This window comes from Crocodylus porosus, unplaced genomic scaffold, assembly GCF_001723895.1.
Source record: "Crocodylus porosus isolate Cpor-Errol unplaced genomic scaffold, CroPor_comp1, whole genome shotgun sequence".
NCBI lineage: Eukaryota > Metazoa > Chordata > Crocodylia > Crocodylidae > Crocodylus > Crocodylus porosus.
Window position 1 is genome coordinate 62,064,047 of NW_017728906.1, and position 25,737 is coordinate 62,089,783.

Below are 25,737 nucleotides of genomic sequence, written 5' to 3' on the forward strand. Positions count from 1 at the left end.
GAACCCTGTCCCTCCCCACAGTCCCTGCATTCCCTAGTATCTGTTCTGTGCCCCTGCCACTTCCCTCCCTGGTAACTGGCCTCTGCTCCACCTCCCTCCCTGTACCACCATTGCTTACTTTCCTGGCCTGGAGGGAAGGAAGAGTGCATACATCCACTTACCTGAAGTGGCAGACCTGGGGATGTGGTATGGGGGGAATTGAGGCACCCTGTCATGGGGAAAGCAGATGGTGTAATTCATACTGTTACTGAGATGGGGTGAAAATGAGAAGTGGGTGGCAGGAAGAGGAATGTGAGAAGGCACCAAGTCTTTTTCATGAGTTAAAGGGTTGGGAGAAGTTGTAGAAATCATTGAGAACAGAGGGAAGGAAGGGTGGCACACAGGGTGAGTGGAGGAGGTATGCAGAGAGCTCCTGGTGCATGGTCTGAGTGCAGCTTTTGGCAAATTCCTCTCCCCCCCCATGATAAAAAATGCAACGCATTTATAACCAAAACAAAAATGTCCTAGCCCAGCTGCCCTTCTGGTTGAGAAAACTTTAATGACTGCTTAGCCTAGAAGGGCAAAATATGACTAAAGTGGCCAGTGTAGAGATGCTACAAAAGTCCAGTTAGAGCTGGCGAGAAGTGAACCAAATACAGGTACCTTGTGTTGTAAATGCTTCTTATGGTTTCTTAACACTGGTGATATCAGAAATCTGGGGGTCCAAGTACAAGTTTATTTTGTTATACATGAGCATATATATCAAATCTTCTCTTACAGGTCGTTCACCTTTTTTCTGTTTAGGTGCAGATGGAAGTGAAAATTTTCACCCAGTCTGGCCAAACACAAGTGCACGGCTGCAAACAGCTTTAAAAATGCCCAATCGGGTGAAAATTTGACCCCACATTGCATGCAGTGTCAGAAGTAGTTCAAAATGTAGCATGTTTTGTAACTTGTGTCTGCTGAAAATAGTGACAGGTTGGGAGCTCAGAATGGGAGGGGGGAAAGGGAGCAGAGGGAGTTAATTCTGAGGGGTTTTCAGCCCCCATCCCCAGAGGTTGGGGTGGGTATATTGGATCCCCTCTTGCCCCCCGCCCATCCCCAAGGTAGGTGGGGGCTCCAATTCACCCACCTCACCCTTCAGCACCAGCTGGGGAGCCCCAAGAATGAGCTCCCTCTGCTGCCTTTCCCCCCTTCCATTCTGAAACAGTGAGCCCTGGCAGAGAGCCCTGGCTGCAGGCTCTCAGCTGGCAGCTAGATTTCTCTTCCCCTTGGAACCAATACTAAACTTCTGTTTGGTCTGGGGCAATGTTGTAACTCAGAGTGCTTTGCTGGGAGCTGCACTTCTATCTGCACCCTTTAACTCTTATTTTGATTTTTTTGGGTCACTACAGACCCTGGTTTTAAAAATGAGGCTGTTTTATTTTTTTTTTATTTTTTTTTTTAATGCCCCTGTGGAAAAATGTCTGTTTTCTCCAGATGGCTCTCTTGTACAATATTCTTCACAGCTTGTGTCCCATTTCTAATTATGTGAAGGATGTCTTCATTCCCATTTCCCTTGTCTCATTCTTTATATCAAGGAAAGGATCATTATTTTTGCGGGTGCCTGAGCCTACCTGAAAAATTGATGCTAACATTTGTAGGTACATATGAGGAAAATTCTGGCTGCATCTGACTATTGTGGCAGTTGCTGTTTCTCCAACAGCAACTGTTTTTCTTGAAAGGGACTGGACTTGATGATCTTCTGAGGTCCCTTCCAGCCCTAATGTCTGTGAAATCTATGAAAGTTTGGGTTGAATTCAACTCCCTTAAAAGTTCAGATCACTTTGACATGCTTTTATCTCATATCCCAAGCCAGTGGGGGCCAACTTTTTTGGCAGGCGTGCCACAGATTAGCCTGTCAATATTTCTGAGGGCCTCTCGGATCCCCTTTCCATGCCCATTCTGCTGCTCTGCTTTCTGGTCTCAGCCCTGTGCTTCCTGCCCAATCTGCTTTCTACTCCCTGCTCTGCGTTCTCTGCCCAATCTGCTGCTCGACTTTCTGCTTCATCCTCCACCTGCTAGCATGTTCCTTATACCTTCCCTGATCTGCTGCATGCCACACCTAGGCCCCATTTACATGTTACACTTAAGGCATGATTAATGAGTTAATTAGAGCTTAAGATGTGACCCAGCTACATGTTCAATCAGTTAATGGCATGGTAAAATAAGGAATAAGCCACAGTTATTTCACAAAAAACGTCATAACTTTTTAGCTCATTCTTCTTACACCATTGATTGAACATATGACCAGGTGCTCTGCTGTGGCTGGGAGCCTCATCAGCTGACAGGGCTACCAGCCATAGGGGTGTGCCAACTGCTGCAAGCCCCCCAGCTGAAAAGGCTCTGAGCTTCCATGTGCTGCCCTCACTGCAAGCTTCAACAGCTGCAAAGCTTGCAGCAGCAGAGCCACTGCAAGGGGTGTCTAGGCTCACAGCATGCCAGGAAGTGTGATTGTGTGGATCACACATCAATTCCTATTACACCTTTACCTGAACATCTAGAAGGGCCCATAGAAACCACTCGTGGTGCGCATGCCTTAAGCTGGCCACCCCTGTCCCAAGCAGTCTTTCTTTTTGTTTTTATATTTTTACAGAGTCCAGAGCTCTTCAACATTTGTCTGTCTTGTTGAATGTGTTTTACCTCAGCCTTTAACTTTTTCTTTCCTACAAAAAATAACTTATTTTGTTTAATACTAAGTTATTGTGGCCAGTGGTTAGGAAATTAGGCTGGAGGGCTAGACATTTTGATTCTGCCACTGGCCTGCTTTATGACTCTGGCAGTCATTTAATTTTACCCTGCTTTCAGGTTTCTCCACCAGTAAAGGGAGTCAGCATCCTCCTGCGTGAAGTAATTCAACATCTGTAGATAAAGCTTTTTATAAGAAAGCAAATACGAGTCAGCTAGTTCCACTCATTTTACTAGAAGTGAACTGATAATCCATCAAGTTAATTTAATTTGAAACTAAAATATGGTGCTATGCTAAATGGCAAGACATCTAGTTAGTTGGGTAGTTTGCTGTCATTACCATTTTTAAATTAAAATATTAAAGAGAATAAAGTGCTTATTGGTTTTATTTAGCTTCTCTATAAACATAGGTTTAGTCTGGACAATAGAACAGAATAGTCAGTTTCTGGAAGACAAGATCTGATAACATGCTCAGGGGCTCTTGCAGAAGCATACTTCTCCAACTCAAACATTACAACAGGGTAATGAATATAGTACGTAAAATTATATCCATAGGAATCTTTAAAATGAATATAGTACGTAAAATTAGGTCCATAGGAATCTTTAAAAAGAGAATAAAGTGCTTATTGGTTTTGGTAAAAGTTTATTTTTGACAGAAGTATTAATGTACCGAATCATTTTATATGGAAATGATGGTTAGTTTAAGTATACTTGGAGTGAATTGAGTTAAACCAAGGATGATTTTTGTCTTTTATGAACAGCTGGAGTATTGATGATAGATTGCAAAAGTTCCTCAGAGAAAAAGATCATCACATGGGCTCGCTGAATACTCTCTTGTTCACCTCCATGCACACAAAGATGAGAGACAACAGGCACAGAAGTACAATGAAATATGTACATATTTTAAAGCCTTGCTGCTGGTGAAGCCCCAGAAGTTAAAGCATGACCAGATTGTCAAGAAAATATGAAGTGAAATTGAGTTGGCTTTCTCTGGGGAGAATGTGGTCAATGAGTTCAAGGAGGTATTGGAGTAACCTGTGTCACCATTATGTGCAGACTTGAGGACCCCTGGAGGTTTATGAAGTTTAGGAATCCCACCATGGTGCACTGCAGGGTAGCAACATATATGTTGTAGATCTGTTTGCTTGGTCACATAGAAGTCCCTCTTGCATTAAAGATAAATAGGAAAATTGAAGAGAAAAAGTGATTAATGCAGAGGTATCAAACTGGTTTGGCCCCGTGGGCCAGATCCAAAAAACAGGCCTCCTTACATGGACAATCCAGACCCACATCCAGCAATGGGGTAGTTGTTAGTGACATCAGGAAGCCAGGGAGATGAACATGCCCCATTTGCTTACCTCCCACTACTAAAATGTGTCCCCACTGGGGCTCTGTACCCCAGCTTTCATTGGCTAGCTCCACTCCTGAATTATTAGCCTCTCCAGGAGCTTTGTGGGCTGGGAAAGATGGCTCTTCAGCTCGTACATTTGACATCCCTGGCTTAATGCATGAAAATCCTGTACGGTGATTGGGTGTATAAACATGATTGATAGATGTCTGTTCTGGGTTAATTAACACAATATACAAGCAATCTGTTCCTTTAAATGAATAAACTTAAAGAATGAGAAGTAGTAAATAGAAAATAAAACTGCCACATGCTCTGAGGAAACAGGAGAAGAACCAAAGGTGTTACCAAAAACCTTGGACTAAATATCTACTTCTGATATACTGCTTGTAGTCATCAGGTTTGTTAAGTAAGCTTAAATAGTGTAATTATTACAGGAACAAACCTTTCAGCTCTAGAGACCTTCATTCAAATTTAAATTAGTACACACAAATATTGGAAATATCAGGCTGGTAAACAAAAGATGTCAGATTATAAAAACACCCCCAAAATGGCATAATTCAACACATTGAATACTATATTCTGTTCAAGTAGACAGTGCCCAGCAGTGTGAGAGTCACTGAACATCAGGAATGAGGTGTGTTGGAAGAGATTTGAGTAATGGCCCTGCATACTGCTTGCCTGTGCTATGCATGACTAGCTAATATTTTAAATCCCTCACTGAACACTGTAGTCCACTCAAATGTTGCGTTTTTTTGGTGGTGTTGTTTTTGGTTTTTTTAAAGGATCCATTAGCTAAGGATTGTCCTAGTTTATGAAGCAAGAGGTTGCTATCCAAGTGGGAGAGAGAAATATCTGTTGAAAATGTAAATGAAGCACTGAAAAACAAGGCATCCTGAGCACAGACTGCAATCCTAAAATAAGGGAGAAAGCGGGGGAAAGGAAAATACTTTGAGCACAAAGAGTTCAGAGAAACAGAATGAAAGTAGAATGAATTGTTTAATTCCTATTTTTGTACATTCTGGGCACATTAAATGAAACAAAAGAATTGAGACAAGGAGAGAAACAAAAACACATGTATTGCTTTAAATGACAATGGTTAATTTATTCTCCAAGATAGCATGCTGTTTAACTAGCTCAGCATATATTCCATCTAAACAGATAGAATTGCTGAATAAGCTAAACAGAACGCTCAGAACAGCAAACTAATTAACTGAAAGACAGCCAAAAACTGGTGTCTGGTTTTCTTTTAATGCCTGTTTGTTTTTTCTCTCAAAAACCATCATAACTTGTAAACTGTATAACACAAGAAAACTCCTGGCAAAATACAGCAAACGCAATGAGATGAAAAGGAAAGTAATATAGAAATCTTGAGAACTGATCCATTTTGTGGTGCTCATCTTTATAGCATGCAAGTGCTTTGCAAACATTGATAAATTTATCTTTATCTGACGCTGCTTTGTAAGGAGGTGGTGTTTTCTTCAGTACAGATAAAGGGGTACATTAATTTTGGGTACAAAACTCAAAATACTTAGAGTCTGGTTGTTTTTTTTCCTTCAGAATATATTGCATTATAATACTTTGTTTAAAATACAGCTCCTACAGGTTTCATTTGCAGGTCTGACTGCTCAGTGCTTTTGTAAATCGGTCCCTAAGGTGTCTCATGCTTGGTACCGAGAAAATGAGCAGCACACAACTAGTGACAATCTGTGAACATTTTAGTTTAAATGATTTGTCCAGTGTCTGAGGGGAACTGTAAAGCTGAGGCAAGAATAGAATCTAGTTTTCTAGGATGGTATTCTATCATAATTTAAAATTGTCCTTTCTCTTCCTGTAAGCCTTTATTTACTAAACACCTTTGAATCTCAGGTACAAATGAAGTGACGTTCCTATAGATCACTTCGAAGCTTCCTACGATGGCAAAAGAACAGTATCTGATCAGATAATTAAAGACTGAATTGTAATGCATATGTGCAAAAGGGGCCAATTAAATTTAAATGGGAGACTTAACTCTGGCATTTCCTCACTTTTGAGTGCTTGACCCAACAAACTTAATGTAAGCTTTTGGAATCAAGTTCCCTGTTTAAAAAACAAAATACACATTTCTTCACATTGTATGATGACCCCAGTTTGAGTAGGTTCCATATCATTAGACTCATACCACCATCTTCTACCACTTGAGCTAACTATGGATAAAAACAGATGTTGCCATGCGCAGGTTAGCGTGGGTCCTAATGTGGAGGTGCTGAATGTTGGGAAATCCCCAGGTCCCATGCTGTCTTGTATCTTTTTGTTGGGACCTATGCCCACCCGTGCCTATGTGTAAACCACGAGTTGGTACAGGTCCCAGCATGGTGGCATGGAGTGCCGGAGATTCTCTCTGCTTATGGAGACATGCCCCTGGAGATGCTGGGGCAGGTCTCTGCAAGTGGCTAACCCTGACATTCTCTATTTACAGGGAGGTACCCTAAGATTCCTTGGGACGTGTCTCTATAAGCTGGGAGAGCCAAGTAGGTGATCAGTCCCAAGGCCTTTGGGGGCTCAATCCTGCACAGCAATTCCTGGCGTGCTCAGGATCAGTTCCCTCAAGCCTTTGGAGCACCTGTCCAGGATGGCTGGAGAGTAGAGGCAGCTCCAGGATGCCCACGCTCTCTTGGTAGACAGCAGATCGAAGTCTGCTGCAATAAAGTGGCACTGTTTTATACTACTTTTCATCATTTCGCTGATATAAGCTAGAAACATCTATTTCCTCACCATTTATGCCTGCATAAAAAAGTGTATGGTGGCCTGAATAATAATAAGCAACAGTAACCTGCAGTCTCTTAGATGTGAGACAGGGATGACACTTGCACTTTTTTCCAATAGATTTCATAGCTGTTCCCTGACGTTACAGGAACAGAGAGCTACAGGACTCCTGGGTACACTTCTAGGTTATGAAATCTGTAGTAGTTATTGACTGTTTTGTTCTGTACCCCAAGTCTGCCCTTCTCCCTTCTTCTGTTCAGCCTGCTGTGGTTCTTGTCCCCCTCCGGTACTGGATCTCTCTTCATCCTTATCCCATGGCATCTGCCCTCTCCTGCTTTGTAGTCACAGTCCCACCTCTCCAGCAATGCTTGTCCTCTCGCCTTCCTGTTCCTACCATAGCCCTCTCTTCCCTTCCTACTTCCACTCCCCTCTACATTCTTGCCTCCCAGTTTCTTCTGTCTTTTCCCAACTGCCTGCACACCAGAAGAGGAGGAACAACATTCCTGCTCTTGCACACTGTGGTCCCGCATCACAGCACTGCTAGAGTCAAGCAGTGCAACTTTCGGGGAAGTTCTCCTCAGCCCCTGCAGTCCAAAAAGGAAGCCTGCTCAATACAGATATATTGCCACACAACCCCTCCAATGGTTGGCCATCCATGCCACAGGCCTCTACTTCAAATTATTCAGGGGAATTCACCTGCCAAATTTTTGTTAGTTTCTGCTGAACTCACGGGATTTGCAGCATATCAGAGATATAGAACTCAGTCATATTTGGTGATTTTTTTTACGGAGAAGGAAAAAAAGAACACTTTGTCTTCACGACAAATTTCAACCTTCTTTTCAAATCCAGCCAAAAGATTAGAGCTCTTGCTGATATAGTTGTAAGAATTATTTTAACATGGGCAAAATATTTTTTTCACTAATCTTATTTGCAGAAAAAGCAGATAGTTTAATATTAAACCATTTAAAAAAAACATGGTGGAAAAATTTAACTGAAACAGTTAGCTCTGAAAACTTATAAGCACTAAATACGGTCTACCATCTCCAGCCACAATTTTAATAAAGCTCATTAAATCATTTTTTCCTATTTTACTTTTATTGTTTGTTATATGATGTTGGTGTTAATTTTTTGTTTCATTTAGAAACAGCTTATGCTTCCTGCGCAATTCAGTTGTTGATGTCATAATTCAGTGCCTTTATTGTCACCATCTTAGTTGCATATTGTTCTGTTGCATACATTAGTTTGTGCCATTTGTGGAATACTGCAGTGCTAGATTTAAGCATATGAATAATCAATGACAGATGAACAGATAACCATTTTTAAACAAACTTGTGCTGAAATCTAATTTTAAAAGTGGTCTGAATGTGTCAGGATCTTTCTGAAGATATTTTACCACCAGAGATCTGAAATGAAAAGTAAAAAAAGACTTTTAACTACCTAGAATACAATCTAAAATTTAATGGAGTTGCATAACATTATTTTATTTCACCAAAATGAAAATGGAGAGGAATTAACATCATACCTAACAACAGAACTGACTGGTTTAATTAATTTAGTGAAATGGTGATATTTTGCTTTAAGCGCAGGCAGACTTGCTTAAGAACTTATAATATGGCTTTTGTTCTTCCTTCATCATTCCACATCACAACAGGATGCAGGGTGATTATTGTAGCTTTCATTTAGGACATCAGACCTCGAGTTCCAGAAAATTGCCATGCTCTAGGACAAAGCCTGAAGGTTGTAGAAATCTGTGGAACCACATGTATGTATTGAATTTTATATTTTATTTTTATGTCTTTTTAGGATTGCATTGATGCAGGTTGGTGGGAAGGAGAACTCAACGGCAGACGTGGAGTGTTTCCAGATAATTTTGTCAAGCTCCTATCCTCTGATTTTGAAAAAGAAGTAAGTGTAATTGTTTCCCTCTTTCGCTTTACAATATGGAATCAAATTGGAGCTGAAATTTCTAGATATGATTTATGTCATCACAAGGGATGATGAGGTCAAACAGTCATAAACTGCTCCAAGACTATTTCAGGTTGGACATAAGGAAGAACTGTCCAAGCCCAAAGGCCTGGAACAAACTGCTTCCAGAGGTGGTGCAAGCACCCACTCTGGACTCCTTTCAGAGACGTTTGGATGTTTATCTTGCTGGGAGCCTTTGACCCTAGCGGACTTCCTGCCCGTGGGGCAAGGGGCTGGACTCGATTATCTTCCGAGGTCCCTTCCAGCCCTAATGTCTATGAAATTTAAATGTGATACATTTAGGATCATATGAGGGTAGGGCTGAAAGGGATCTCACAAGGCCATCTAGTCCGGTCCTTTAGTCAGTACAATAAAAAACCCAAAATGGTCAGGGAAACTAGAATTGCTGGTTAACAAGAGCATTAGATTAGATTCAAAACTTGTGGAAGAGGTGATACTTTTTATTAGACCAACTAGATATTTGCAAACACATTATTTTATTTCTTTACAAGCTTTTGGGCACACTTACCCTTCATCAGGCATAGGAGAGAATAAAGATTGTAAAAGTTCTCCCAAGTAGAAACAAAAATTTATATTAGATTGGATTACATTCATCATTTGAGGTCTTATTGTATATTTTCTTTGAGGTATTATGTTTGCTGGTAAACCCAGTCATCCTTCCTTTTCTGCATTGTTCTTGAGCCCTCTGTGCTTCATTTTAAATTTAAATAAGGCAGGGTGCCTGAACGTTATGGTGTATTTTGCCAAGTTTGATGGTGTAATGATTATCAGAATCATTAACATGCCTCCAATATGTTTGTGGTAGAACATGAAACATTAGTCTACCACCTGCTTTAGACAGATGTCATCCTGACTTGCCAGCAGCCATTGTTTAGAGAGAGAATGAAAGATAAGGGTGAAATCCAAACTGGTTTGTCTGAGTGGAGGAAGCTTGTTTCATGATACATTCACTTGAACTCTCTTAGAATCTATTAAAAAAATTGAAAAGCTAAGAATATTTTTTCTGCTGATGCTTATCTTAAAATAGGCACAGTTATTTATTTTCCAAACTGTGTTTGGAAAGCCTGTCACACTTTCTGAGACAACGTGGTAGACTCTTCCTCTGCGAGAAGACTGTCCCATTATTTCAGAATAATTATGTAAGTCATCAGTGATAAAACCAAGAATCACTGACACTGCCTCAAGTACTGACAGTAAAATTGGATGCTGGAGGCAACAGATTGAATAACTTGAAAAGCTTGATATCACACATGCACCAGGCACACCCCCCCATCCCCCCTTCCCACCCCCCAATGTAATAATTATTCACAATGAAGGTGAAATTACAGCTCTGGCAAGAGGAGAAAAAATATTTCACAGAGTAAAATGTCATCCCATATCAGAGTGGATATACCCTGGCTTTTAGTCCCCTAATAACAAGAAAGTGATTTTCAGAAGAGGCAGAAACGTTGAAGCTTGAGCAACTTTAGTAAGGTTGAATTTTCAAATAAAAGAAAAATGTCTTTTCTTATTTAGCATGTCTATTGACAGAATTCCAGCACAAATGTGCTATCCTTACAATCTAAAAATGAATAGTGTAATTAAAATTTACATGTGGCTTGGCTGTTAGAAATATCATGAGCATAATTAATATAGTAATATTGAAGATATTCAAGCACATACACTTTTCTGCTGCTTTTCTCAGTGCACGGAATTCTTTTGATTTCAAACATCTCCATTCAGCACCTTTAATTTTGTTGTTCTTCCAATATATTCGTACCAACAAGGCCACAACATGCCTATTTGCCTGTTTTATTTTGAAGAGCAGATTTTTTCTCTAGCCTTTCACTTTCTTCTTATTTTATGAGATGAGGATTTTCAGAAAGATTTGTAGATATTCATCATTTCTCAAAAGCTGAAGCTATTCGAGTGCTTAAATATGAACTTAATTGTGCAACTCTAGGCATGTTTGATCTTGTTTCTCTTTTTCTTAACTGACTCGCCATATCTTGAACAAGTCTGCAATATGTCTACCAATCCTGTGCTTTAACCTTTCTTCCTGTGTGCTAGAGGTTTAAGTAGACTTCATATAGGGAGACCCAAAGGCACTCTGTTTTACTTCTCTTTACCCAGATATAGATTAATATAAAATAGATATATAATATACTCTGAATTAACTTCTTCATATAAGCTTCTTATATGTGTTTTCTTCATTATGCTAAACTCTGTTAGGAGATTCTGTCTGCTTGGATAAGGTTTTCCTGTGTTCAGGTAAATCAAACTGAAAAATCCTTTATTAGATAGTGTAGCTTATTTCCAGTGGGAGGAAGAAGAATGTAGAGGGTCAGCCTTCATATGGTTTCTAAGTTTATACTACTATTTAAAAAAATCTGTTCTTATCCCTTATATTCTGAAAATGCACATCTGTTCTTTTAAATACAGGTAGAGAAACTAGGTATGCATATGACTCACTGGAAGAAAAATTTAAAGAAGACAGGCATGTAGAGTGAAAAAAAAAGAGTCTTCAAAATGATCTATCACGTTTGAAGCTTCTTATAGCCTGTTGAATGGGATACAAATAATGGACACGCAGGAAACTCTTCTCAACTGTTTCTAGATAGTAAAAAAGAAAAATGGGGGAGCGTGTCTTTTGTTTCTCACTTGCATTTCAGTATCTCCCCAGAATATGCACATGACTCTATCCTATAGTTGAAGGGACATGACTAGTGAATGAATCATTTGTCTCTTGGATTTTGAGGCAAGGAAAAGATGTGAGATTGTAAACAGAAAGTTGGTTCACTGAGATCAAAAAGTCTAAATTGTTTATAAGACCCTTTTAATGTGTTTGTAGATAAAACTTGAAGTGTTCATATTATTTTTAAGTCTTATTTTCAGTCCTGTTTTAGTTCATGAGGACTATACAGGTGATTAGTGTTTCAGTAAAAAAAAAAAAAAAAAACCAAACAAACCAAAAATCAATTTATACAATTCAATATAAATCGGAGGAAACAAGGGATTGAATGAGCCAATATAATGAGTAACATATTTGCTAACTGTCAAAAATCACATTGTCAAATGCTTTGTCACAAACCATAAACTGATGATGCGTAGCACAGAAGCACATTATTGTTTTTTAGAATCATCAGCTTCAAATGTGCCCTTGAATTCAATTTTGCCTCTTGAACTGAGAGAGCACAGCACTGATGTGTTTGATCTTACAGTCTGGGTGCTAGCACTAAATTCCACCATTTAAACTTCCATTCCAAGGCTTGTACCATCAGTTGCAGTTTCAGTTTATCTGCAGCTCCTAATAAAGTGACCATGCTCCATCAATGTTTATACCATAAAAGTAGCTGAAAGGCAAAGTCTTAAACTTCTAAGAGAATTGCAGGTTTATTTTATGCTAACAAATTGCATTCAATGAAGCATCAAATGAGCAATTTACAGAAGTGATTCAAGTATTTCACTCTGGGTGCACTTATTCAGGACAGATTAAAACTTGTAAATTCTGCAAGCGGAGAGAGAAATGAAAATGTAAAGAAAGGGCTAAAAATGAATACAAAATAGTTGGTCAAAAGGAGAACTAACCCAATAATGGTGGCAAATATCCATGCAAGGAAAATGAATTCCTACTTAATATTATTGATTCTGTTTCAGAAAAGAAAATCACAGCTGTCGTGTATCCAAACTGCTGAATACGGCATCTGATATTCTGAATAAAATATAACAAAGGAGTCTCTGCATTTGCCCAAACACCAGAATTAGAGAGAGACAAGAACAAATCAGGTTCAGTCATTCTGAAGTCTTATGTAGGTTTTACATACTTACACTTCTTTAAAGAAATAACCTAACAGGGTACTAAAATGAAATGGGGACATACAAGGCGGCTAGGATCTCTGTCAGGGTGGCTAGGATCTGGAACCAACTTCCAAGCGAAGTGGTGCTGGCTCCTACCTTGGGGGTCCTTAAGACAAGGCTTGACAATCACCTTGCTGGGGTCATTTGACCCCAGTACTCTTTCCTGCCATGGCAGGGGGTCGGACTTGATGATCTGCTCAGGTCCCTTCCGATCCTACTAACTATGAAACTATGAAATAAATTATTTCATAGGCATCATCAGTTTTATGGCTTGTCAACAGAAAAAAGAGGGTTAATACATAGATTTAAAACAGCAAGGAGTAGTACTTTCCAAAAGAATTGAAGGTTTTAAAGGTACATGACGTATTGTATGCTGGTAACACTACAACTGCAGTCTTTATGAAAAATTGGGTAGAATTCATTTAAAAAACAAAAAAAATGAACACTCAAAAGGCAAAATCGAAAACAAAACAAAAAATTTTTCCAAAAGAGCCAATAGCATTATTTCCATCCTTATCCAATATGACTAATGCCAAAGGTAGAGCTCAAAATAAGAAGAGAAGACTGTAATTACCTACCTTCTGGAAAATCAAGATGATAAAAAAAAATCAGTTTGAGCACATTAATTTGATGTGATCAGTTATTCTAAGCATCTAGTTAGTATGCTGTTTGCATGTGGATACTTTGCAACCTTCATGTTTTCTGGATGTAGGCTTTTTGTTACATTACTTTTTTTCCATGTTGCTTTTTTGAAAATTAAGTCCCCTCGTGGTAGCATGTTGACACCACAGGTTTCATTATCTGGGTTACAGCCTTGATGATATCAGTCATACTGACTTTGCCACTTAAATTAATGATGAAAGTGACGACAAGTTGTCATCTTCTGTGTGGACTTTTACCCCATGGTCAGATTGGTACAGACTGTGGGTGGGTTTTGCCTTCGTCTGTAGCATGGAAGGTGACCCTCTTTCTTGGCTGTGTAGTTTTAGTAATGTTGGTCAAGGATTTGTATGGGATGTTTTGGATAGAGATGATCCTACTTCAGGCAGGGAGTTGGACTGCATGACCTCTAGAGGCCCCTTCCAGCTCTACTTTACTATGATTCTGCATGGACCAGTATGTGCATACCAGTGGATTTCATAGTTATTTGCTGGTAACACTGATAGAGGCATAGAGAAATAAGGCTGGAAGGGATTTCCAGATCTAGTCCAACCCCCTGTAGGATCATTCTTAGCCAAACCGTCCTATACAAACCATAATCTAAACTCTGCATAAGACTATTGCCAACCCTAACACAACACAGACCTAACATCCTGACTTGCCACAGGTAAAGCAGGGGAACCATGGCAGTCACGTTCCACTTTTATGAAATGTTGTCAGTATATGCTTAAGAGATCCCAGATAGAGACTAAGCTGCCCCCCCCCCCACTGCAGAGGAAGACAAACCCCCACAGTCCATACCAGTCTGACCACAGAGTAAAACTCCTTCCTGACCCCAAATATGGTGATTGGTCTGACCCCAAGTGGAGGGGCAAGACCCTCTAGCCAGGAACCTCTGGCTTTGGTCCCAGCAGGAGTATTGGCATATCCCAGTCAGAGTCCCCAAAGTTGGCTGTAGCCAACAACACCCAGTACGTCTGAGAGAGGCTTCAAAACACCCCAAGACATATAGCAGGGGGGGCGGGGGGCAATAATCAAGGGAAATACCCATAGTATAGTAGAATATAGGCATAAATACACCTAGATTGTTCCCAACCAGTGGCTGTACAGTGATGGGGAGTCCACAACTTCCTATCACTAAGACTATTCCACCACCTCACTACCCTGATAGTAAAGAAGCTTTTTCCAGATATCCCGTCTAAACTCAGAAACCTTAGGTTCCATTTTCATCTGGAAGAGTGTATACTCCTACTCCAGTATACACAGACTCCCTAGTTGCCTACACAGTCCCATCCTCTGGTTTTCCATGCCAGTCCCAGCCACTCAGACAATATCCCTCTGAGTGCACATTAGATGGCTTCCTCTTCCAGACAGGCTGTGTGAGGGGAATCACTCTTTTTTTATTCTAGAGTCTAATACAGATGTGTCTTTACAGAGCAATCCTTCTGGTCCCCAAAATCTTAGGTTTGGAGCACACTGTGTCACTCTTGGGGATGATGCATGTGTCATCTGGTCAAGACTAAGGACAGTGATGAATTTGAATGGTCTCTAAGGATAGAAACGTTGGACAGTTTTGTGTCTGGGTTCTGGCGTATCTCTGTTGAGTTTGTGCAACCTAAATTTTTAAAGGGGTGTAAGTTGGCCAAAGTTGGATGCTTGTTCTCAGGTATAGCGAAGTAGAGCCTTGACATTACAACCATTTCCTGTTAGATTTCAAACCAAATAATAGGGATTCTGTGCCATTTCAAGCAAAAAATTCCATTTTTTCTAATGAGCAACGCAGTGATTCCCCCCCCCCAACAAATCTCATTCTTGGACCTAGCTAAAACATTCCTGACACAATTTTTCCCAAAAGTTTCAGCATGAAAAAGATAAGAGGGATAGACAATTTTAGCCCATCTAGTCAATGTCTGGCAAAATTATGAGGAAGTGTAAACAGGGTTTAATAACATGATTTGTGTGGATCCTTACAGGAAGGCAGTGCCACCAGTGCTACCAACTAAAAAGGGTATCCTTTACACAGATGTTCTAATGACTAGTGACAGTGATGTGAAGCCTTGAGAGTGTAAAGAGTAAGCAGGAAAACCGACCTCCTCAGGAATAAAAAAGGATTTCGTGGTGGGAATATTACCTGTTTTATTTCCTTAGTTTTTTTGTGAGAGAAGTTTTATTCTCCATCATGTTGACCTTTTTCCCCCCTCTTTTTCGTGTGGGTGTTAAATTAGTGTGTCATCTGCTCAGGCATGGTGCCCTGTTTGATTTTGCATTCACTCCAAGGCATTTACGGCATGTGTCAGTATGGCTGTCACACACATACATATAAACACAAAAGGAAAAAACCACCCCAGGAGAGGAGAAACCGTTTTGGAACTGATTCAATGATCAGATTTATTTAGCATGCACAGTGTGGCAGCCCCATTGGAAGCAGGGTGATAACAAATGAAATAAATGACAAATAGAAGGCCATTCATGTGAATAATTAGTTTCATTTCATCAGGCACAGCAAGCCTTATTACCTATTCTTTCCAAATGGGATAACCACCATATAGTGTAAGTGACAAGTGTAACCTCTAGAATATTTCCTGCATTCTGCATTTATGCCCCAGCTGAGTCTAAGAAACACATTGTAGCTCCTGCCATTCCCACCTGTTTTTCAAAGTGGTATTTGCTTTTTACAAGGTTAAATCTTAATTGCATAGATTGCTGCAGTATGTAAAAAGTCATTGTTTTCAATGATCTGGAGCCACTTAACAATTGAGGGTATTTTTCCTAAAATAATATTATAATTGTAAACCTAGTTAAGTGGCATTTTATTAATTAATTTCAATCCCTTTATTGTAACACTTCTTAATGAATGTTGTACTGAGGAACTGCACGACCGCCTCAAAACCTAAAGGCTTTGATTTATTTTTAGTGTTGTCTGATTACATCAAGACTTGAATGTGTATAAACACTTTCCAGCCAACACTCGTTGTCTTCTTTTTTTTTTTTTTTAAACTTTAGAGACCTAAGAAACCACCACCTCCATCAGCTCCTGTCATCAAACAAGGGTCAGGTAAGGTGTTACAGATCTCATCTACCACACTTAGGTGACATATCTTATTCAAAATGCATGTATTTTCAAATTTAAATTGAAGTCATCAGCATAAAAAAACAATGTGCAAAAAGGTTCTTGACCATAGTAAATAGAATCAAAACAAACAATTAAATGAGCCTGAAAGATTGTGGTCTGCCTTTTAATAGATTGCAAATGAACAGAAGGAGGGCTTGTGGACCAATGTTTATTTGAAAATACAATATCAAGAGCTTAATTCTGCTATTATAGGATCATAGAAAAGTAGGGCTGGAAGGCACCTCATGAGGTCATCTAGTTCTGCCCCCTGCTCAAGACAAGATCATCCCGGACTAAATCATCCCAGCCAAGTATCTGTCAACTACGTCTGACTACTTATAGTTAATTTCAACTAGGAGACCAGAAAGGAAACTTCTTTTTCTTTTCTTTTTTTTGTGTCAGAAAAGAGCTTTGATATTTCAGAGAACTTAAGTGCATGCTTAACTATATGCAGCTTGTTTGTGCATGTAGTTAAGACCATGCGTGGGCCTTTCGGGTTCAGTTCAAAGTCTTATAGGCTGGTTACTGTGGTAGGGAAATACCTTAGGCTTTCACCTGCAGGCTTGATTCATGCTAGACATGAACATTTTCATTCCAATGAAACCACGTCCAGGGACCTGGCTGTAACACAATGGCCCCACCACACATGCAACTTGGGTTCCATAGCTCTGCATGTATGCAGGGGTCCAGTTGTAGGTGCAGTGCCAAAGGTGCTGTTTCTTGTTTGATTGTGTTTTATAACTAGGTTTAAGAATGCTGCTAATAGAAACCATGTTGAAACTGCTCTAAGAGTGTCAGCTACCACCCCTGATATATTTGTATTTTAGAGTGGATGGACCTAAAAGCAAATTACTAGAGTTGAACTGATATCAAACATGGTTTATGCTAATGCAGCTGAAATGTGAGTTACCTGGCCAATGTAGTCAGGTATGTTGGCCTCCACTGGGAAAGTTAAGGTAAAAAAGGGAAGTGTAGACATAGTGAATCTAGTCAGGATTTCTAGCTACTGTTTTCTGTTCCAGGTTTCAGTAATTTCTAAAGTGAGTTCTCTTCTGCTTCAGTTCTTGAAGTTGAAATAAAACTGCCAGCTGCATCAGTACAGCTGATTATAACTCAGTGGACTCTAACTGAAACTATTAAAATCAACCAAGCTGTTCTTCTGGACTATAAAATTAAAACTATAGAAATATTATTTGCTTATTCATGTGCATAGTTAATTTCCAACTTTCTTTTGAGGTGCCTAAAAATGCAGAAGATTCAATATTAAGATTGAGGATCTACCTCAATCCTTGCTCTCAGAGAGCAGGATAACTTTGCCATCTAGTGGTAGTTACATTATATAAAGCATGATTTATAAAAGAGAAATTTCTCATCTGCAAATGAAATTATAATCATGCATATAGTTTGGGAAAAAGTCCTACAAATATTACATTTCCTACCAAATATATCTGTTCCCTAGTTTTCCTTTCTACCAAACAAAAGAAGAAAACTTTTAGCTTGTATGTAGACCTTTGCATCCACAAGCGTTGGCTATTTAACCATCACAATAGATCTGTGGGCAGATACATATATGCTAATTTTTTGGACATGAAAATGAAGGCCCAAAGAACTTGCCCAAAGCTGTTTGAGCAAATCTAAAACTCCAGTTCATGTGATTTTGGTTCCATATTGGAGGCTCAGTTCATTAAACTATACAGTACAGTACATATGCAGTGGTTCTCTGATTATTTATTAATAGGCTTATAAAGCCTGCTGGGAGTGAAATATGGTATATTTATTATGAATGACTATTTTATATATCACTCACTATGTGAAATTACTGTTTTTCCAAGACAACCCATCATAGCAAGGTCTGATTTGATACTAATGATAATTATAAAGTTTTGAATATTTGGTAGGATGTCCCATAAAAAATAAATTGAAAATTCTGTTTTATGCTAAATAATTAGAGATCAAAATACTATTTTTCTAAGCATAAAAGTATAAGTGGAGGTTAGAAGTTTACTTAATAGATTTAGAGTTGGACTTTTGTTTATAATACAAATAAAACTTTGTCAGGAATCCTCACACATTTGAAATGTGGTTCTTCTATGAAGTGTACTATAGCTAAACTTTAACTGCATCTTGAAACTAAGTCTTTGTTAACAGTGTTTACTAACCACATGGGGACCAGACTTGCAGTCTTTTTTCATTATATACATTTGGGATGCTCACTGGAAAAATTTTGCAGGATTTTGACTTTTTTCCCCCACATAAAGCTCATGATTTTAGAGTAGTTTTAATTGGGATTCTTGCAATGGTATCTTGTATCTGGAACAGCAGCATAATTAAGAGGGGCAGGGTTACCAGGGCCTCAGCCCCAGGTACCAAGTTAGATAGGAACACAAAAATAGAAGCCAGTGATGTTACTCCAGGGGCTTTCAACCAGGGTGCTGAAGTGCCCAGGTATGTCCCTGAACAAGAGAAAAGTACCGGTCAGTAAATTCCATAATATTTATTGGCATGGTGGGTTTGTAGAGGTGTTGCTTGCCCAACAGAGCAGTCACAGAATAAAAATGGCCAGAAGTCATCACTAGGGGCAATTAGCACTGAGTCTTAAAAGGACCTGATCAGGCAAGGATCAAATGCTGATTGACATATTTAAAAAAATGTAACTGCATCTGAGAGAGACATTGAATAAAAGGAAAGAAATTTAACCAAGAAACCTCATAGTGTATTTCCTGCTCTGCTTCCCCTTTTAGTAGGTCCTATTCACTGTACTTCTTATTAAAATGTTAAGTATTCCCTGAAGCAGCTTTAAACACTGTTAAGTTAAAATGCTTTTAACCTTGTAGTTGGCCAATGCAGTGAAGCCAAAAGCTGTTACAATAGTTCTTATAAAATGTACTTGGGGATTAGAATGACTTCTTGTTTACACTAGGAAATCTTTGCTGCTTATTAGTTCACATCAGGCTGCGAAAGCAAAATTGTGGCAGATAGTGGAGACATGATGCCAGTAGTCTCCATTATTTGAAATGCTATTTAATTAGGCTAGAATTCATTTTTTAAAACATTCTGACAGATAATAGTGTTTATTTTAAGCATTTATTTAAATTTTTATTGATTTTCAATTAAATTAGCAACATAAAGATCTTCCACCCTGAAATAACAAAAACAAACAACAAACCAACCCAACAACAAAAAGCTCAAGAAAACACCAGAACTTATATCCTTTCTAATTGGAGTCCTCCTGTTTGTATACCAGTCTCAGCAGTAGGCTGCTTCTCCTTTTTTTACAGTCTCTTCCCAGTTTGCTGCAGCTGAGTTGTCCCATTCAGGCATCAGGAACAGCCTTTTTCTGGGTTTTGAGTAGGGGTTTAAGTGGCCTGTTACCTCCCTCCACCCCACTTCCTGGCACCTGTGAATGATCAGCTAATTGCTTAATTGATGAGCCATTAGACCTGGGGCTGTTTTTCTCTTTAAAGAGGCTGGCCTTCAATATTCCTGCCTGCTACTCCCTTCCGTTCTTCCCTTCTTTTGTTTATCAGCAATGAAAATATTGTTTCATCAGTCTGTGAGTAGCCTTTAGACCAGGGGTAGGCAACGTTTTTTGGCGGGAGTGCTGAAAACCCCCACAATGCTTACCTTGGAAGGTGCTGGAGTGCCAGCATGCCAGAAAAACAAAATGAGGGCAGGAGGTACATGGCAGGATGTGTGTGCCCTTTGCCCCCCACCCAAAGCCTGTGCCCCCCAGCCCAGCTGCCCCTTGCCCACCAGCCCTGCTGCCCCTGCCCCTCAGCCTGGGCTTCCGGCTAGCAGCAGAGCTGGGGCTGGTTGCGGCCGGGAGGCTCCAAACAGCTGTGCTGGACTCCGTATCCCCGGCATAAGCTCTGTACTGGCACGTACAGGTGTGCCTCGGAGCAGGAAGTGGGGGAGGAGCCTGAGGCAGCGCAACCCTGGTCTCTCCCCCACTTCTGGCACAGAGCTGGTGACTGGGCTCTGGAGCCCGACACAGGTGTTTGGAGCCAGCCTGGGCTCTGGGCAGCTGCAGCAGGCAGGCTGCAAACAGGTGCACCTTGGGGCGGGCTGCGCTGCCCTGCTGTCTTGTGCTGAGGTGCGCGTGCAGTCACTGCCAGCGTGGAACTGATGCTGGAGCTGTGAAGCCCGGCGCAGCTGTTTGCAGCCTGCCCTCTGCTTACTGCAACTGCCCAGAGCCCAGGCTGGCTATAAACAGCTGTGCCAGGCTCCAGAGCCCAGTCACCATCTCCATGCCAGGAGTGGGGGGGAGAGACCAAGGTTGCATTGCCTAAGGTCCCTCCCCCACTGCCCACTCCGATGCGCAGGTGCACGTGCTGGCATGGAGCTGATGCTCGGGATTCGGAGCCCGGTGCAGCTGTTTGGAGCCTCCCGGCTGCAGCCAGCCCCAGCTCTGGGTAGTTGCTGCCAGACAAAGAGCTCGGGCTGCTCCCAGCAGGCAGCTGGGACACTGCAAGCCCTGCTGGGAGCAGCCCAGGCTCCAGCAGCTACCCAGAGCCGGGGCTGGCTGTGGCGTGCCGAGCAAAATGGCCTCGCATGCCACGCTCAGCACACGTGCCGGGGGTTGCCGACCCCTGCTTTAAACCAATGTGGTTACAACCTGGATACCTGAGGTGAACTAGACACTCATCTATGTTTACCAATAAAATCAAATCCTGCTATACCTATATATGTGCCACACCTTTATCTAATACGTTCTTTTAAAATGTTAACAGCCACCAAGAGCACTGTAATTACTAGTGTTCTCACTATTGCTAACATTTGTGGAATTGAACTGATGATGAAAAAGTTTAAAAAAAAAATCTGAGTTAATTTTGTGTCTTGTAGTCAAATCATTCTGTGTTGATTCTTAGTTTAACTGCTTTTAAACATGAACGGTATTTAATGTGTGTAAATAATTATAATGCAGGCAGGAACTAAATGAAAAAAATGGATATTTATGTATGTTAATTCTCTCTTCTTTGTTATTAAAATTTTCCCATTTAATGGCTAACTCTGAAGGACTCTTTCTCCCTCCCTCCCCCCATATGAGTCATTCTTCTCATATACATAGGTAGAGAATTGCAACATTTTAAACTTTTTAAAATTCAAACTAAAAGTTTGGAATCTGTTTAATTTTATACTTATTGACAAAATAATTTGCATTTTCATTTTGTCAAGTTCCTGCACTCCTAAGATTTATTCAGAAACACTAACTTAACTGTGAGCACTGCACAAGTGTAATTTTTTTTTATGCTTTCACAGTGTAATCAACTTTACGTGAAAATAGATGCATGTATAGTTTATTGTGCAATTTTCAAAACGAGAAAAACTAAAAAATCTCATATCTTTCTTATTGTTTTTTTTACTGAATAGTTTCATTTTTTGAAAATTTATCTGTTTCTTTGACAGTTACCACGGACAGAAAGCATGAAATCAGAAAGGTACCTCCAGAAAGGCCAGAATGTCTTCCTAATCGAACAGAAGAGAAAGGTATGAAATGTGTTTTTGTTTGCTCTTTGCAGAGTGGCAAGGAGAGGAGGTTGATTCAAGTTTTCATTTGCTAGTCTTCCAATAAATGTATTGTTTGTTCTCCATTCCTGTAAGTGTGCAATTATGTAGTTTTGGAAAGTATTGGACAATTGTTTCTAGGCCAGTTTCTGGAACAAAGATAAGGGAATAATACTACATCATTGTAGTAGATTGTATAGCACAGCTGTGCCAGTACAGAAGTGCTGAGTATTCACAGCTGTATAGAAGGCTAAACAATGCTGTGCTAAACAAAATCCAGTCCTTGGTGTCTTTAATGTCTTGCCCATAATTATCAGACTTTTTTTGCCTTGATGCCTCTGTGCCTCAATTCCTCATCTGTAAAGTGAGGGTATTACCCCCTCAACACAGGAGATTTGTGAAGCACTTGAATGTTACAGTGATGAACACCACAGAGAAGCCTATAAGGAAATACAAATTCTACCTTCAGAACAAGGTTTGAAGAATTTGTATTAAAATAAGGTATCACCTGTATGCCTGAGCAATAAGAAGAAAACAAAATATGGAATTAGTCACTCGTGTGCAATTAAATGAGGCAGCGGTTGTATGGGAAAAATAGCACGTGGCTACATTATTAAAAAGTATGGATGCTTACCGACATTTAAAAAAAACCCTTCCCCCCGCCCCCATGCTTGACCAGCAGCACGTTAGTTTGACCCAGTTCCACAATGTCTGTATAGATCAGGCATTTCAACAGGGATTTTGGCATTTTTATCTAACAGCTGATTCAGTCAGCTGTTAGATAAAAGCACCAAAAAAGCCCCACTAAAGCACCTGATCTGTGCAGACTTTGGGCAAGCCGGGTCCAACTAATGTTTTGCTTCTTCTGGGCATGTGCTGGGCTCAGTGCAGGAGCCCTCCAACTTTAAAATAAAGCACCTTTTTTTAATGTCTGTAAGAAGCCAATATTTGCCTTGGAGGACAAATTAGGTAGCACAGGCAGCCTTAACTCTAGGATTTCCTAACTTTTTGTTCTTTTGGGGAGCTGTGTATGTGTGCCTGTGGCAGTGCCAGTTATTTGTAGGTATTGAGTCTCCAAATATGATTTGTATTTAAATTATTTTCTTACTTTTTATTTAGTAGCCTTGCTCTCTCATCACATGTAACAAAGTAGGTTGCCACCTACAAAAGCATGAATGAGTTGGTCTCTAAGGTGCCACCCTGTCTTGCCTCCTACAAGAAAGAAAAGAAATTGTTGAATGTGCTAGAGGTGTATGAATATAGGCAGGGATCTCTCTTATTACGTGTCTGTATAATACAGTGCTAAGCAAAAATACATAGGGTTCTTGGGCACTACCACAATGTGAAGAATAATAACAGGAGCATTGGTGTGAAAGTGCCTGGTATCTGTTAGATTGAGGAATGGTTTCCAAGAGAAGGTGTTGGAACCCACCTTGCACCTTTATCTAATGTACTTTTACATGACATAAGGGATAAACGAGATGACTTTTGTCACCGATCCTTTTCTGTTTCAGCCATGATTTCTATATCAAAATATTATGTAGTTATAAAAGAAACTGAGCACAGTGGCAATGCAGTAGGCATCTTGTTGTGCCAAAGGTGCAAGTTTAAGCCCTGCTCAAAGGCATTGCAGGTGGGTACCTAGTCATTCAGGCTGAGGAACCAGTGGTGGCCAGACTTGATATGGGCAAGTTCACTCCGTCTGTGTTCTGTGGCCTACAGAAACTGGCGTGCCTTCAACACATTAACCCAGTATTACGTTCTGGTGAACCTTTGATATGTGAAGGAGGACCGCAGAGATCCTGTAACTTATTCAGTTTATACTTTTTCATTTTATAAAATATAACAAAGATACTGTTCTTAACTTAACCCATTAGACCTTTTTATGTGCCTCTGTATGAGCAGGTCAAAAGATTTCCACCATGAGGAATCTGAATGCCATTTTTTTTTGTGAGTTGAAATCAGACCTTGAATCCCAATTTTATGTTATCATGTTGAATGTTTTCTGCTAGTATTTTTAACAAAGAAAAATTGCCAGGGTCTGTTTCTGTGGTGCATGATTCATTAAAGCATACTACATTAAAACTTATTAAGAGGTAGAACAGTGAAAAATGCAGACATTTCTTAGATTTATTTAACTACGAATCATCAGTTCTGTAGATTGTAAACTGATGTGTGCCAGAGAATTCCACTTAATAATTTCTTTTTTTTCTTTTTGGGGAAAAATTGATTTAAAGAAAGATCAGAGAGAGAGCAAAAGCAGTTGGAATTGCAGAAGCCTTCAGTTCCTGCTATACCTCCAAAGAAACCCAGACCACCCAAAACTAACTCTCTGAACAAACCTGGTACATTGCCCCCACGGCGACCAGAAAGACCAGTTGTGCCTGTGACTCATGCAAGGTATTGTTCTTTTCCTATCTGGAATGATTTGGAATAAAAGGCAACCTACAGATTCATAGATTTTAGATCTTGCAGTTGATGCTACTGTTAGTTTCATATTTTAATTTTATTTAAAGGAACAAGATAAAAAGGAGTCTTCTAATTAGATATTGTACCATAAAGCTGTCACACTGACCTTGAAAAGATTAGATGTTTTGGTGCTGTTGTAATTCAAGTAAGTTAACTGTTACTTAGTATGAGTTAATTAGTGTACTAACAAGAGTTCACAGCTGTTTGTTCTTAGTCCAGCATTTGTGGAGTGTCTGCCAAGCACTTGCAGTAATGTTAGTTAATTCCAGTTAACTGCTGCGCAACAAACTCAAGTTACAACAATTGGAACAACTCGATTAGACAGTGCCATTTGGTAGCCCTGCCTACTTGACTTGAGAATAATGTGTTAGCCTGTAACGTTTATAAATAATATTGCTTTTAAGAAAGGTCTAATTTGGTTTCAGTCTTTGGCCATTGTAGACAAAGTTTGAACATATTTATACATTTTTTGCAATCAGTATTTTAAATTACACAAGGATACACTCAAAGTACTATGCTGGAACCCTATTTGAAAGATAGTTTATAATGGTATTATCTGTGTTGCTGTTACCTTGTCTTTCATCAGTGGCTGCCATCACCCTTTACCAGCATTAACAGATTAGGCATTGCAACATAATTTTGAGGTAGAATCATATTCATTTTGTTTTACATTTGGGAAAACAAATTAAACAAAGTTTAAATGACTTGCGCCAGGTCACGCACTATCTGTGGGCACAGGCAAATAATAATAAAACTTTTGATCTCCGGTCTCCTTGCTGTCCTATACTTTTAAGTTTCAGTGTTTAGGTACTAGGTTGATAAAGGCAGGTTAAGAGCCTAAATAAAACCAAAACACAGTGTTTTCCCTCCTTCATGCACTATCTCAACTTAAAATCCAGTCAATTAAAAAAAAAGTTTAAGGTGTTCCTCTAGACTGTGTTGTCTGCTGCCAATTTTATCTCATGAAAGTTGATGAAACTCCTTTAAGGAGCACCACTGTTAACAGTTTCAATCCTAATTATTTTATCAGTTAATTTAAATTAATGACCTTATCAAGTCTGGAGGTTGTATTGTGTTCTCCTATATAAGGATGTTTTATGGGAATAAGTCTGAAGTTTAACATTAGTTAAATAATCCATGGAATAGATTTTTAATTATTTGGATAATTAAGAAGCTTGAAACCTAGAGTAAAAATGGTCTATTTTTTAAATGTAGTTAGCAGGATATGGTTGTTTTCTATCTAACAGTCACCTCCATTTCACAGTTTCATAGTTGGTAGGGTCGGAAGAGACCTGAGCAGATCATCAAGTCCGACCCCCTGCCATGGCAGGAAAGAGTACTGGGGTCAAACGACCCCAGCAAGGTGTTCATC

At 39.7% G+C, this 25,737-nt stretch overlaps 1 protein-coding gene across 5 annotated transcripts in view; it reads left to right on the forward strand.

The window, feature by feature from the left end:
* Window positions 1-25,737, forward strand: part of SH3KBP1 (SH3 domain containing kinase binding protein 1) — a 359,726-nt gene that overhangs the window by 302,684 nt on the left and 31,305 nt on the right. For all 5 annotated transcript variants that reach the window (XM_019529214.1, XM_019529212.1, XM_019529213.1 and 2 more), the window contains 4 exons: window positions 8,600-8,701; window positions 16,283-16,334; window positions 21,798-21,878; window positions 24,134-24,296. In XM_019529214.1, coding sequence (XP_019384759.1) covers window positions 8,600-8,701; window positions 16,283-16,334; window positions 21,798-21,878; window positions 24,134-24,296 — 398 coding nt within the window. The remainder of the gene's footprint in view (window positions 1-8,599; window positions 8,702-16,282; window positions 16,335-21,797; window positions 21,879-24,133; window positions 24,297-25,737) is intronic.